This window comes from Schistocerca serialis, chromosome 6 (genome assembly GCF_023864345.2).
Source record: "Schistocerca serialis cubense isolate TAMUIC-IGC-003099 chromosome 6, iqSchSeri2.2, whole genome shotgun sequence".
NCBI classification, from domain to species: domain Eukaryota; kingdom Metazoa; phylum Arthropoda; class Insecta; order Orthoptera; family Acrididae; genus Schistocerca; species Schistocerca serialis.
The window spans coordinates 169,873,078-169,889,662 of NC_064643.1; the positions used below are offsets into that span (position 1 = coordinate 169,873,078).

Sequence of the window (16,585 nt, forward strand, 5' to 3'; positions counted from 1 at the left end):
TCTGTGACTAAATCTGCAATCCAAGTGTTGATAGTAGATTGGAATACAGATCAAACTTTTTTCTTCATGGGTTATTGTAAGACAATGACCGCTGCTGACAAACCAATCACTAAAAGGAGCACTGTCCAGCAGCTCGACGGGGAAAGATCCGATAGTACATTAATCTGATCATACATAGATGGTCATCACGAGGAACAATGACAATACTATCGCTGAAGAGAAGTCACCTCAAGAAATTGTGCCTCTGTAATTGTTGTGTATTCCTTGCTCTAACTGAAATAAAGCTTTCATTCAAGCAGTCCATCAGAAGTTAAAAATTATGTGTTATATTACAAATCTCTTCTTTGATGATTTTTCATATATACGACATGCAGCAAAGTGGGTGGATGGTAGATAGATAGATGAAGTACTGCAATGGATTCCAGAGAAAATTGATGACTGAAAAGGTGACCCAAAGGAAGGAAGGAAGGAAGAAGGAGGAGGAGGAGGAGGAGGTGGCAGTGGTGGTGAATTAACATCTGCTATACATCTATAACACATTATATATAGAAAACTCTCAAAGTTAAATATTTAAAAATAAGTGACTTACAGTATATTTCCAACATGTATGTATAAATTGAAGGGATGTGTGGATGTGGTAGTCCTTGGCCTGCTGCTACTATCTTCTCAAGAGGAGATAATTTTTTTTCATCCACAAATCTCTTGCATCGTTGAATGAAGAGTGACCAGTTGAAATGTTTATTCTGGAATCAGATCAATTTTATTGTTTTCCATTCCCAAATCAGTTCTGTAACTAACACAATATATAGCAATACATCTGTATGTCAAAATGCTTTCATAACATATAAAAGAAAAATCTCTGTCAAAGTAGGTGTGTACCCCAAAGGGATAGGTGTTCAGTCTTGAACACAAAGCTTCTATTCTCAGTTTTACCACGCAGTGGTAAAACTAAAAAGAATCATGCATTCATCATATCCCACAAATCACATCAGAAAGGCCAATCTATGGGAACATGACATCAGTCAAGGTCTACATAAAAAAGCCAATCAAATAATAGAAACTTAATCTGCACACAGTACTAACAATAAACTATCACTATACTGCTCAGCAGTAATTACGATTATCATAGCTGAATGTGATCTAGTGAATTAAAAGGGAAGCTTCTTGATATGCGCTATATAGTTGCTGTTTATCTGGTAAAGGTAAAAAAAGTAAAGTCTGTAGCAAAAACCTGTGACCGGGCTATTGGCCTGACTGCCAGCAGAGTGTAGCATTTCTTCGCCGTGGCAGTAAGAGAGGGAGGGTGGTGGGACCATTGCCCAGTCTGCCTTCTAGCCTCAGTAAAGAACCCTGGTAATCATCTGATAGCAAACTGAATGGACCTGAGGCTATCCTGGAGGGACTGGAATGAAGAAGAATCCCCAAAACTATATTGGACTGAACACAAGATATTCGTGGGTGGAGTTTAATGATCTAACCACTGGACTACCACAGTCACTGTTTATCCGCTACTGGTATATAAATATTTACTTGATTAGATTGGTAGTTTTTAAAGAAAATGCTTACCCACATTCACGAATTACTGAGTCCTATTTACAGTAAGTTACTGCTTGCCACATAGCTTTACAATGAACATTTCTACTTTCTATGCACTTGACACTTCACATTCTTTGAATCTAGAATTCACATAAATTGTAGAAAGAGTGGCTAAATGAACTGTGTTTTTTAATTTTTTCAACAGGTTGAGATTCCAAAATGTCCTGATTCATGTTACATGACAGCTTTTTACACAAAGTATATGCAAAAATTATTTTTGTGTCTTTTATTGTGATCGTATCACAATTCAGTTGAAACTGATTTTTATTTTTAGCAACAAGAGCTGTTAAGGAGTAAGTGTGTTGGGAAATGAACGCAAGAATTTCAAGATTCTTAAAAAGGCTGATGTGTAACATGTCGAATGTGTGGAATAATGTGTTCCACTTCTAACTGATCGAGCCAACGAAAGATGTTCCCAGAAACCACAAATGTCATTTAGGTAGTTATTAAGTGTGGAATATAGCACTACACACACACTGGTTTGCCGTACATGCAGACTGGGTACGAAAGACGTCAGCTCGGAACATCAACAGAGCATGATTCTGAGTGTGGTGAGTGTCCACATATTATGGAGGCCCCCTAATGCTTTGGCTTCATGGCATGGCAGTCCCTTGGAAGTCCTGGAGCAAAATGTGTGGACAATAATGTCTATGCCAGAGCAGTTGAAGCAGATAAAAGAAAAACTGTCATTCCGAAATGTCAAATCAGTACATGTTGCGATATATTTTAAGCTATAAGCTAAGAGAGATCTGTTTCATCCACAATCATAAATGAAGTCGCGCTGTGGAAACATTTTGCTTATAAAAAAGAAGCGTTACTGTACAAGTGACTACATCATTTTAGTAACTTTAATAGATCAGAGCTCTCTTTCAGCACCCACCACTACGAAAAGTGAAGAAATCCACTGATGATAGGAAATGTCACTACCTAGTGGCACTGCATATCAGATCTGCTACAGCGAATTACATCAAGAATGATGACTGCAAGATATCTGTAATGCAAAAGTTGGCATACATATTAGCTGGTGACAGGCCACATATGACGTGGAATACAAATGCCAAAATCCCACTTCTTTCACTCGAAGTCCTCTACAACTTGTTTGCTCATCTATTTTACAATATTTTAGTCCTTGTTTCTACTGAATAATTAATTTGTTTACTTGAGCTGCACTGTCCCACAAGACAATTCTGTAAGTTAACAGGAAGTGAAAATATGCAAAGAAAGCAGACACATCTTTCGATCAACACAATGGGAGTTGCTTCTAAGCACTAATATGCTGGGCTAAGCATCTCGATTAGTTATCCACGTCTTGTCACCATCCAGCTGAACCCCAAATAATTCTACAAACAGTGTTTCATTTAGCACACGATCATTAAAGTCCACTCCTGGTGCTGGCATGTTCTTTTGCTGGTTTGAAATTGCATGGTATAAGTCTTTCGAAGATTAAGACAAACTGTTAGCTCAACAGGCCTACAGTTAATTCACAGCAATAATCAGAACTGTGTTTGATATGATTGAGTTTGGACCCTCAGTTGGTATGCTTGTGTCAGTGGCAAACATTACAGTTTTTGAAGATCATTTACGTAAGTTAATAATAAGAGCAGGCTCCGAACAAAATTTATGTGGGACCCCATATGCTCTGTTTCCACAGTCTGAAATTAATTTTCTTCCTCTTCCACAGCCAGCATGACACTCTGCTTTCTGTTATGGAAGGTAAGACACCATTCATGCAAAAGGGAACACATTTCAACATTATTACATTTCATGTCTGCTTGTGTCTGTATATGTGTGGATGGATATTTAAATATGTCTGCTTGTGTCTGTATATGTGTGGATGGATATGTGTGTGTGTGCGCGAGTGTATACCCGTCCTTTTTTCCCCCTAAGGTAAGTCTTTCCACTCCCGGGATTGGAATGACTCCTTACCCTCTACCTTAAAACCCACTTCCTTTCGTCTTTCCCTCTCCTTTCCTCTTTCCTGATGAGGCAACACTTTGTTGCGAAAGCTTGAATTTTGTGTGTATGTATGTGTCTGTTTGTGTTTCTATCGACCTGCCAGCGCTCTCGTATGGTAAGTCACATCATCTTTGTTTTTAAACATATTTTTCCTTCGTAGTTTATTAGGCGTACAGGATTTTAGTGAGATAGCAGCAAACAAGAAAGAATACATGGCAAAATGTTTATATTCATATTATTCTTATGATGAAGAGAATACTGCATGTGATTCACAATTCATAAAAGTTCCTAGCAACCATTTCTTCTCACAGTTAGGAAAAAATTCAGAACGCAGAGTTGGCCATATTGACAAACAGTGTTGCCAGTCGGATTTTCGTAGTACACTGAAATGCTGCTACATTCAAAGATGAACAATACGGAATTTGTATTTACTTCGTTGGATAACGTATGAAAATGCAGCGGTCGAAACTCGGGGCGGAGAAAAAAAGCTCGTCTTCCACCTTTTCTTTTATTTGTTTACTGACGCAGAGCTTTGGTGCCATTATTTATCTTTGTGCCTGCGAAGCGCTACATATACTCGACGACAGAAGTCAGTTGTGGCGGTACCTACCAACATTTTTCAGAACTTCCGCTTACTTTGCACTCGATTCTAAGCCGCAGGCGGTTTTTTGAATTACAAAAACCAGAAAAAAAGTGCGGCTTAGATTCGAGTAAATACGGTAGGTAGGTGGCCATGATGTTCTAGCTGATCTGTGCAATTGTGACTTATTTAGCTTCATAGTCAAAAAAAGCCTTTTACACACATACTGGGCATCCCATTTATCTTGACTACCCTAAATAACTGTTTGTCCAGATGAAAATTACAAAATGTTTCAAGCAAATGTTCTTCAGCTGTCAGCATGGTTGCTTTGTTTTTTTACAAAGATATGAACAGCGGTATAACTTTTTTTAAATGGCACCCTATATTTTTTGTTCGATAATTCATTTCCTCTCCTAAAGACCTATTCAAAAATATATCACAGTGTACCCATTCACTGAAACACAACATTATTAATTACATAGCACAACATTGACTTTGAGCCTGGGATCACAAACTCATCCACTTGCTGGAGTTGTCAGAAAAGAAACGAAAACCAAGTAAAAACATAACACACAATTGACTTTGACTCTCCGGTACTACTGCCCAGGAGTAGAACATTCAAAGATGCTCAAAGTGGTGACCCTAGACACCGATACCCTGGTGCACTCGTTGAATGAAAGAATTATTTACTGCTTCCAGTGCTGCCTGCTGAAGAGAATTACAAGCAAGCACGATACATTCCTGCATGACCTCTGGAATTGTTGGAATATCACGATAGACAACGTCTTTAATGCATCCCCAAAGAAAAAAGTCCATAGGATTTAAATCAGGAGACCTAGCAGGCCAAGTAACTGTTCCTCCTTGACCAATCCATCTGGCAAGATACCTTTGGTTCAGAACACGACACGCATGCAAGGCATTATGTGCTGAACATCCATCGTGTTGATACCACATTAGCATTCTGGTTCTTCGTGGCATTTAATCCAGAAGAGGTGGAACAATTTATCTGTGCCGTTTATACTACCATTGATGAAATAAGGGCCAATAATTGTAGTACCAAACACCCCACACCAGACGCCAACTCTCCACTGACGCTGATGTTCCACCTGTCTAAGCCATCGTGGGTTGTCACTGGACCAATAATGCATGTTACTTATAGTTACCTGTCCTTTGTTTGAGAAGGAACATTCATCGGTGAATAGAACATTGGAAAAGAAGTTCGGGTTGGTGAGGATTTGCTGCTGTGCCCACTGACAGAACTGTACATGATTCTGGAAATCATTCCCATGCAATTCTTGATGTAGGTGTACATGGTAAGGATGGAACTGATGACATGTAACAATACAATGTACACTGGTTTTAGGAATGCCAATCTCGCGTTCATGCTGTCGTGTGCTCACATGTGGATTCGTAACAACAGAAGCGAGAACAGTAACTTCGGCAGCTTCGTCTGTGCGAGTGTTATAACGATTGCATTGTCGTGGGTTGAAACTTCCCGTTTCCTGAAGCGTCGCGACAAAATGAGAAAACATCTGTCGGGAAGGTGGGTTCTTGTCAGGATATCGCTCTCTGCACAGATACGCTGCCTGCGTAGCATTTCGCCTACCTTCAACAACAACAATAAAAGAAACATTATGTCGATCCAGTTTGTAAAAAGGACAGCCTTTACTATATGCCTACTCTACACAACAGTATTTAAAAGTACTAAACTACTGGACTAAATGTACCTGTACATAAGAAAACAGTATTGCAATTACTGTTCTGCTAACTTACAATCCCCATAGATGAGTAGCATTTCTATCTTCTCTTCGTTGGTGTATATTCTACTCACACAACTCTTCAACTGACGATGGTCGATGGAATGACGGGTGTGCATTCTACTTACTTTTCCATTTGTCCTCTGACAACATCAGCACGTGGATGCGATCCATTACCACGAGTACCTGCACTAAGTGCTGGGAGTGTCAATGTCAATGTTGTGTTATCTAATTAATAACGTTGTGTTTCAGTGAATGGTACACTGTGATACATTTTTGAATAGGTATTTAGGAAAGGAAATGAATTACCGAATAAAAAACACAGGGTGCCATTTAAAAATGTCATGCCACTGTTCATATCTTCATAAAAAACCAAGCTACAAGGAATGCAATCATGCTTATTGATGTCCCCCTGACGGCTAAAGAACATTTGCTTTGAAACATTCTGTGATTTGCATCTGGACAACAAACAGTTATTTAGGGTAGTCAAGATAAATGGGACACCCTGCATATTGGTCAAAATGTTTTAACACATTTGCAACAGGATACAGACAGTAAGGAAATAACAGACATACTCAATGATAATTGTATAAATGTGACAGAAAAATAAAGAAAGAAGCAGTTCGAAAAAGAAGAGTCGTGAGCTATAACAAAATGATACAGTGCAATGATCCTGAAACCAGTCACAAAAGAGGAACCGAGAAAAACTATACAGACTTTAAAGGCCAAGAAATCATTGGGTAATGATGAAATACTGAATCACATCATTTTTGGACATACAAAATGGTCCTTTCAGAGCTGGAATGCATCCACTAAAAACAATTTCAGATAATTTTGGTGAAAACAGGCTTCTAAAACATCCTGGAAATGCTATTGTAAAAAATATCAGATATTTTCCTGGACAAGTACAACATCCTCATACCATCACACTATGATTTTAAAAAGAATAAATATGAAGAATTAACAATAGCCACTCAGATATAATATATAAAACAGCCATTAGATAAAAAATGTTCTATCTGCTATATTTCTGAATCCCTCCAAATGACTGAAGATTACTGCTCATGCAATACCTATACCAAAGCTGGAAATCTATGTCAACTGTGGGCAAGCACGGAAAGACTACAATCACATCCAAATAACAGGAAATGGTGCTCATTAGTTACTACATGTACTGGTCAGAAACTAAAGCATTCAATTACCATATTGAAGGATTCCATAAAGGCCACAGCTGTGTAACACAACAGTAAATGATAAAAGTGTTGAAGAGAAAAAGAAGAAAAACTTCACAGATAACACGATGATACTGGAAAAAAGAACATACATGAAGCAACTTGCGAGAAATATATTTATTTCTGAAAACATGTAGCATAATGGCTCATGGGATGTGACATGGCTGTAAGCCTGACAAATATAATATATGCAGTGTTCAAAAGCAAGTCTTGTGCATATAAAAATATAAGACAAGATGAAGTATAAGTTACTAGACTCCTAGATATTAGTATGAGTAATGGGCTCAAATGAAAACAGCACATTAACACTGTCTGGCAAAAACATTTTCATTATGAAGCAGCTGTGACAGTATGCATCAGTGTACTCTTTGAATGATAATGTACAAACGGCATTCAAAAAGTTTTGCACAGTCATCTCTAATTTTTTTATTTTTTGCAGGAGGAGAATGAATTTCTTTGTGAACATACTTGTAACATTTAGCTATAAGTTGGCATATAAAAGTATTTTCTTTTATTTAGAGGTGAGCCATAATGGTGGACCGTGAAGTATAAGTCAGGTTGTGACAATTGTCGCTGATGGAGTTCCTCTTCAAGACCGGAGATGACTCTGCCGCATCAATTCACAGGATGTTGCTCCCTGTTTGTGGGGAGGGCACAGTGGATCACAGCAGTATCCAGTGGTGGTTGCAGAGGTTTAAAGAAGGTGATTTCTCTCTACTGGACAATCCATGATGCGGTGGACCATCGACGGCAGTGAGTGATGTGAATAAGGAGACGTTGATCAAATCATCCAAAATGACAGATATGTACCAGCGATACCACACTACCCAACGACAAACGAGTCATTTCAACAAGCTGTCATTCATCACACATCTGTCATTTTGGATGATTTGATCAATGGTCTCCTTATTGACATCACTCACTGCTGTCGATAGTCTACCGCATCGTGGATTGTCCAGTAGAGAGAAATCACCTTCTTTAAACCTCTTCAACCACTGCTGGATACTGCTGTGATCCACTGCGTCCTCCCCATAAACAGGGAGCAACTTCCTGTGAATTGATGTGGCAGAGTCATCGCCGGTTTTGAAGAGGAACTCCATCACCAACTGCTGTCGCAACCTGACATGTACTTCACAGTCCATTATGGCTCTCCTGTAAATAAAAGAAAATACTTTTTTATACCAACTTATAGCTACATGTTTCAAGTATATTCACATAAAATTTCATTCCCCTCTTGCAAAAGGTAAAAAAATTAGAGACGACTGTGCAAAACTTTTTGAACACTCTTTGTAGTACGGAGTAAGAGTACATAGGAACTGAAACATTCATAAAACTAAAAGCGTGTCTATGTTGTGGAATGGAAAAGAACCTATTAGGACCATATTAAGAAAAATACTCACTGAATCATGCAAGAACAGCATCTTCGCAATTATATTTCCAAAGATACATAAAACAATAAAATAATATAATTCCCACAAATAGCAACGCTCCACAAGGGATCTCAGTAGTCAAGTATCCACTTAGTTTGGCCAAAAATCTGTCCAACATCTAGCCCGGCAGCAATTTTCAAAGAAGTTCGTGGTCATGTAAGGCTACACTCCAGGCAAATAGTTTCAGAAAGACTTTCTGACAATTGGAGTTATATTCACTGTTAACAAATTTGCCTTTTTCAGAAAAATTCTTTCTTCCTATTGACAATTTGCACTTAATATCTTCCAGTACTGTATTTTAGCTTTTATCATATTTACCTATAGCACAGGGTGATTATAATAACACTTTTGTTACCTGAGAGAGTCCCCATGAAAAAGGAATGATCTTAGGACAATGAAACTTTGAGGAAAAATTTGTAAGGGTGGGCATGGAGGGGGAGGGGGGGGGGGGGGAGGGGGGAATACACACACTGAAATGAACACATTTTAATTTCCACATGAGAGGGTAACATTTGTTAATTGCAGCCCATATTTATGTTCCACGTTACAAACATTGCTCAATGTGACAGCCATCTGCATTCACAACAGTCTGGAACCACACTAGAGGTTCCATTTTACTATTGTTCACAGCACTTTTTGAATGAAGGACCATCAAATGAACAGTTGTCATGACACAGCTCAAGCACTGCTTCAAGATTGTGCTTTGCATTTAGCATTCCCAGCCATGGCAACAGTAACTTCAACAATTTGTGGTGCAATCGGCCACAGGCCTTTCCCAGGAGCAATTTCCAAATCACCAGTTAATTTGAACTTTCGAATCATGGCCTTCTCTATATTCCTTTAATGTGCTGACACTTATGAACAGTAGCAGCACTACTGTCCCCCCCCCCCCCCTTTTTTTAAATAGCTTTCTAAGCAAAGCTCTACTCATCTAGTCCAGACCCATGTTGATTGTCTGCAACTGTCATGCACACTGACACTTGTGTTTCAGCCCTACATCACCATACCAATACTGGCATCATGACACTACTAACAGTGGAAATCCTGAAGCACAAAGTCTGAAGATCATTCCTGTAAAGAGTGAAGTTTAATCATAAACACCATCTACATACTGTCTGGCTACACTGTCCCAGTTGTCTACATTGTGTTGGCTCTGAGACTTGACTGTGGCAAGAAATTGTCAGTGAAGTGGATGAGGGGAGAAATTGGGATAGGGGCAGTTGATGGCTGGAAGGTTGAGATAGCAAGTGCACAGGAGAGGAATATGGCACTGGTGAACTTACTCTGGCTGCAGGCAGAGGGAGCTGTGTGTAGCATATGGCAACATGGAGTGGTGTTTGGGAAGGGAAGTAGATCAATGCAAGATAAATCCTATGAAGAAGAGCGTATGAATGCAGGATGAGTAAAATTAGTCATGGGGCAATGATGGAAGAGATGTGGCATAGCTGTTAATGGAGATTGAGGCCAGGAGGGTTGTGGGATCAAGGATGTGTTGGAAGGACAACTCCCATACATGTAGCTCAAAGAATCTGGCAGTGAAGGGAAGGATTCAGATCAGATAGCCTGTGAAACAGTCACTGAAACACATTTTGTTTAGCAGTATGTTTTGCAATTGGGTGGTCAAATCTGCTCTTGACCACAGTTTGGCTGTGGGCTTCCAACGGGTGAACAACTGACTAGAAGTCATGACCACTTAAATTCTGTGTAAAAATTACAGCAGAAATGGTATACGCCATGACTGCTTTCAAAGGTGACCCTGCCTCCAGGATATGATAAGCCTACGATGTGACGGCAGTAGGACATACTGGATGAGTGTATTGGATAAGTATTGTACCTGGGTCTTCCACAAATGTAAGAATCATGTGGCAAGGGAGTGAGTATAGATGTGGCATAAGGTTGGCCGTCTTCCAACATCCTGCAGGATGGAAAAGTGTGCGAGTTCAATGGTGGCAAGATAATAAGAAACAGACTGAATTTATAGTAAGGCCACTGCTTGGTCTGACAGCTGTACTGCTTTTTATACTCTTAAAATATTCACCTTCTTAAAAAAGCCTCTTGCATACTTCATCTGAAGGTGAGAGCCTACTCTCAAAACACAGCACACAACTTGGGATCTTGTCAAAAATTTAATGAGGTTGAGCCAGATTTTATTTTACTACCTTAGCACCTGCTGCATCGCTCACGTAGATTCTATGGTGTGCACAGTTTCTTTTTTAATCAAATTTTTAAGTTGCTCACAAATTGCAACACTTTCTAGACTTTTTAAAATGATTTAAGGCCATAGAAACATGGTCTTTTCTGAATGTACTTCTGACCAAAAAAAGCATTTCTAGTAGCTGGCATTCAAGGTTTTTGTTAATCATCCCCTTGTAGTGATATTTCCTAAAAACTTTCAATCCCTAACACATATTTCTTTGTCTCCAACTGAAAAGTGTAATACCAATTTTCATAAATTTAGCTTAATTTTTTTTAAGTAATGAGATTTTTCTTAAACGTTTTCAACCCCTATTTCATCCCCTTATGGGTTGAATTTCCAAAAACAGTGAAACGCATATTTTGTTTCTAACTGAGAAGCCAAACTTAAATTTTCGTAGACTTGGCTTTAAAAATGCTTTCATAATGAAATATTTTCATAAAACATTTCCTCCCCTACTTCATCCCCTTAGGGGTTGAATTTTCAAAAACACTGAAACACACAGTTTTTTCTTCTTTGTAACTGAGAAGTCAAATATCAATTTTCAGAGATGTAGCTTTAAAAATACTTCAGTAGTTCTTTAATAATGATTTATTTAAAAAAACTCATACCTAAATTTCCAAAAATGCTGAAACATGTATTTTTTTATTTATAACTGAGAAACCAAATACCAATTTTCGTAATTCTAGCTTCTAAATTGCCTTAATAGCAAAATATTTTCACAAAACCTTTCATCCTCAATTTTGCCTCCTTTAGGGATGGAGTATTAAAAAAAATCTTTTCCCAAATGATTCCTACAGTATAAGAGCAACAACATTTCAAGTTTCTATCCTCAGTGGTTTGGGCTGGGTAGTGATGAGTCAGTGAGGGAGTGAGTCTGTCAGGACATTGCCTTTTACATACAGAGATTAAGATTTCACAGCTACTCTAAACCACCTCAGATTATTTCAGGTTATAGAGGAACTATCTCCTTAATTTTACACCTTTCTGTAAATTCTTCAGTTTTAATCTGCAGTTCATCTTATATATCTGAAGTCATTTAAATGTCTAGAAAACTACACACTGGATCAAGAAAGTTATATTCCAATTTGTGTGTCTTTGAGGGTGCATCCAACAATACCACAATCCATCTCCACCCATTACTTCATCCTGTGCATGGGTGACAACTCTGAAATCTTTATTGGGAACCCCAATTTTTTATTGCAGATTACAATTCTACAGCAGAATCTATATATTTTGTCTGAAGCATTTTCTTCATTTTGCGACGTATGGCGGCACTGTAATAGGAGAATAGCAGTGGGTACACATTCATAATTTTGACCTGCTACTCAATGGCTCTAGAATATTCAATGGCATGTGGGACCCCCCACCTTCATGTTGCAAAGGCAGGCCAGGCCAGGCCAGTATTTCATGACTTCTAATTGGAAACACCATTCGCAACATTGTATTTCTCCAACATATTAAAGAGGAAACTACTCAACACACCACTGTGGTCATGGTTCAAGGTGAATGCTACTCTACTTTTCCCATTAGAATAAGTGTTCAAACATAGTACTGTTAACTTCAATACACCTAGAGATTTGCTTTTCAAATGACATGGCAGAAGCACATCTGTGGGAATGTCAGCACAAGCGTTTCTGATGTGGTTGACCATGTTTTCATGGCTTTTTGGCACTTGCTGGCATATCTTATCTTTCAAATATTCCAAGAGAGAAAAAAAATCAGGTGACATCAAATCCAGCATCCTAGTGGGCCAATTAGTAGTGCCACCTCTGCCAATCCCCGACCAGTGTAAACACAGTCTAGTACCTCCTGCACTTGAATTGCGTAATGCGCTGGGGAACTCTCATGCTGAAACCACATATGTTGTTGAATGTCCAGGGCATGATCCTGCAGCAGTACTGGTAGTTCCTGTTCCAAAATCATTTGATATTTGCGTACATTAAATGTGCCATTGATAAAATATGGACCAAAGAGTTTGTTTCCCATGATGACACACCATATGTTGAACGAACAAGAACGTTGATGGTGAACTTGACATAACCAGTGGGACTGTCTACGTTTCAGTAGTGCACATTATGCTGGTTAACACTACCATGGTTTGTGAACCCAGACCCTTCAGAAAACAGTACCTTAGTAAATAATGAGGGAGTTGTTTGTATTTGTTGACATGCCCATTCACAAAACACTACAGTTATGGAAATCGGCAATATGAAGTTCATGATGTAGGGATACGTGGTATAGATGATACCTGTGATGATTCAGTAAATGATAATACTATCTACAGACATACTGGAATTGCAGTTTAATTGCCGGTGCTTATACATGGGTCATGGTGCACTGCCGCTAGTACAGCTATTTCATTAGCTTGTCCTGTAACACGCTGGTTTTCTTTCCTTTTGCTGGTATGAATGCTGCCATCAGGCATAAAGACATTCACAATCTTGTAAAAGAATGAACAAGAATTTTTCTTCAGTGGTTGCAACATCCATTGTCCACTTGCACGTCTGTTCTCCAAATGATAGATAGGGTTGCAGGCAATAATCACTGCACAAGTATTGTAATGTCTATAGCTGCTATCTGTTCTACACCTGCATGATTACAGTGTACTGCTACGGTTACAGTGTACTGCTTGTTCTGATAAGTCATAGTTCACTACACAGCCACAATGGCACATAGAGTAGTCCCCTGTTCAACCTGTCGGAGAAATACAAAGTTGCAAATGCAGTTTCCAATTAGAAGTTACAAAATACACCCTGTCCTACCCTTGCAACATGGGGCTGGAGTCCCACATGCCATTGGATATTCAAGAGCCACTGAGTAGCATTTCGTAAATTATGATTGTGTACCCATTTTCTATTCCTCCAATTACAGCACCATCTTTGTTGAAATGAAGAAAATGCTTCAGACAATATGTACATATATATTAGTGTAGAATCATTATTTGCAATAAAAAAACGGGGTTCCCACTGAAGATTTCGAAGCTGCCCCTGCCACCCACGCTTTGGCTGGGGTGGCAGATGGAGTGTGGTGTTGCTGGATATCCCTCTACGAGGCAAACAAATTGGAATTATAACTTTTTTTGATCCAATGTGCAATTTTTGAGATATTTCAATGTCTCCAGTTGAAATTAACACCCTGTGTGTGTGTGTGTGTGTGTGTGTGTGTGTGTGTTCTCCTCCAAAACCCACGGATCAATTTCAGCCAAATTTGGTACAACAGGCTTCACAATTATCAGCACTGTGGAGGTTATAACCTCCTCTAGCTCCAACAGGAGCGGAAATGTGCTCAAAAAAGTGTTTTCTCTAACCCCTGGTGTATGGGCTGGGCTGACCTGCCCTACTTCACAGGGCAGCCTACACGCCATGGCAAGAAATGGCTTTCAGCCCCAGATGTGTAAGCTGCCCTGCATGATGGGCATTTTGAGTTGCAGCTGTACTGGCCTGCCTTATTAACCTGCCTTATTATCATAAAAAAGTTTTCAAGTCCCTTACGTGCAGGCTGCCCTGCACAACAGGTATGCTGTGGGAGCAGTATCTGCCTACTTTATCAATCTGCTTAGCAGAAGCTACATGAGCTGATGGGCCCAGCTGGGGGAAGACTGAGATAGACAGAGGAGAGGTGGTATAGGCTGAGAGGGAGGGATGAAGGGTTGGACAGAGAGGGGGAGGAGATTGATAGGGAGAGAGGTAAGGAAGAAATGGAAATAGGGCAGGGGGGCACGAATAGGGAGATGTGAACAGGAGGAGAGGGACAGAAGGTGGCAGGAGAGGATGAAGAGAGAGATACAGAGATAGGGAGAGGGGAGAGGGGAGGGGAGGTGAGGGGAGGGGGGGAGGGGGAGGGAGAGATAGGGAGAGAGAGAGAGAGAGAGAGAGAGAGAGAGAGAGAGAGAGATATGGAGGGAGGGAGGGAGGATGATCAAGAGACGGACAAGGGGGGGAGAACATGGGAACAGAGAGGGGGAAGAGGAGATGGACAATAGGCAAAAAAGAAGGAAGGAGTAGATGGACAGAGAAGGAAGGGAAGAGGATGGAGATCAATGGAGGCTGGCAGGAGGAGATGTGCAGAGGGGAGGGGGGGAGGAAGAGATTAGCAGAGAGGTGGGGAGAGGAAATGGGCAGAGAGAGGGTTGCTGAGGGTGTGTTAAATAAACGTAGAAGTCTGAAAGACATGGTTTGGCTGCTATGAGAGGTTGTGAGGGAGGTTTGACGGAGGCCCTTGTACTGGTGGTGTACATTGGTCCATCTCAAAACCCAGTACTGTTAACATTTGTTACTATTCTCAATTCTCATTATTTCTGGACCTTCAATTTGATAACACTACCTCTAATCACCTTTGCATATTTTCCTGTACCTTCATGTGCCACATGTGCGTTGTTGAATCCCGTACTTAACAACCCCTCCTTTCTTAATTTTTTAGCACATACTTTGCTGACCTCACATATATCCAGCCACTGATCTGCACCCCACTCATATTGTCCTTTTATTTATTTTTCCACTTTGAACTCATCTGGTTTTTACATCAATTTTTTTTTCATTTTTATTTTTCACTGTAAGCCACACTTACTCAGATTTCATCTTTTTTCACTACGTCTCATCTGTTTTGTTCTATAGAGATTTTCACCATATTTTTACGAATTTTTTATCCTTCACTATGGATTCTTGCTCCTTCCATCCATGCCAATACAGAAATGTTTCCCTGACCCTAGCCAGAACCCAGTTCCACGTACTGTTCCTGCATTGTTGCCTAGCTCATGGAATTCCCTCAAACGGCCAGACCATCAAATTACCCATTTGTGGCTGTAACCCCTCCTTCCTAGTGATCTCTGTGTGTTCAAATTCCATCAGTCCATAAGCCCTCACCAACCTTGTCCTGTAATACGATACTGATCAGGCGCAAATCTGTCTTGTACTACCCTCCCTCCCTTCATAAATTTCTAATGCTTCACAATCCAAAATTCCCACATCCCATCTGCCCCTAGGGCAACTAGAGAAGCATGTGCAATGCCACTTCAAAAAACTGTTTAATCTGTTCACCTGACACCCGGTTCATGAGTCTCTATCAAACTCCCCTTGCATCCTGTTGTAGCTGCCAAACACGGCCTTGCACAGCTGCTAAATTTACCACATCCTCAGACCCTTCCAAGGGCCATACCTTTTGCTCCACTCCCAAATTCAGTCATGCTGGGCTTGTTAAAGATCTTCTCCTTCGCCTGGTCCCTTCCGTGGAAACACTGTTTTGCCACTAATTCTATCAATCAGATTCAACCCAAAACCACTACTGAATCCTGCCTGACTCAGTTTACTCTTCCACTTAACCGTAATCCCCCCCCCTCCCTCCCCCCCCCCCCACCTCACAAATTAGCCCTTGTTAACTTTTCAGAATTTCCTAAATTCAAACCTTACCTCACCATCATTCCCCAAATCCCTTAACATGGACAGCAACCTCACATCCACAGAAAAATCTGCAGTCTAATCCTATCTGCTCACAAAGGCTCCACCAGTGCGGATTGAATTGGATTGATGAGGGGGAAGAGACCAAACAGCAAGGTCATCAACCGTCGTCCTCCTGAATGCGAGTCTAGTGTGCTAACCACTGCACCATCTTGCTCGGTACCAGTATGGTTATGAACTGCAAGGTTTATCCGGCAGAATGACTCTGCCAGCTGTCAGATACCTCCATCTACAGGCCTTGCCACAGTGACTCCATTCCAGAAATCAAGCAGGATCTCCAATCCCTCCTCAAGTAATTTAGGTGCATCCCAGAACCTCTCCCCTGAGTCTCTCCCCCCCCCCCCCTCTCTCTCTCCCCCCCTCCCCCCTCACTCCCACCACTAC

At 40.3% G+C, this 16,585-nt stretch overlaps 1 protein-coding gene across 2 annotated transcripts in view; it reads right to left on the reverse strand.

The window, feature by feature from the left end:
• The window catches only part of LOC126483781 (leucine-rich PPR motif-containing protein, mitochondrial-like), a 167,410-nt gene that overhangs the window by 19,302 nt on the left and 131,523 nt on the right, over positions 1–16,585 (reverse strand). For both annotated transcript variants that reach the window (XM_050106938.1, XM_050106939.1), the window contains exon 15: positions 590–743. In XM_050106938.1, the coding sequence (XP_049962895.1) occupies positions 590–743 (154 nt within the window). The remainder of the gene's footprint in view (positions 1–589; positions 744–16,585) is intronic.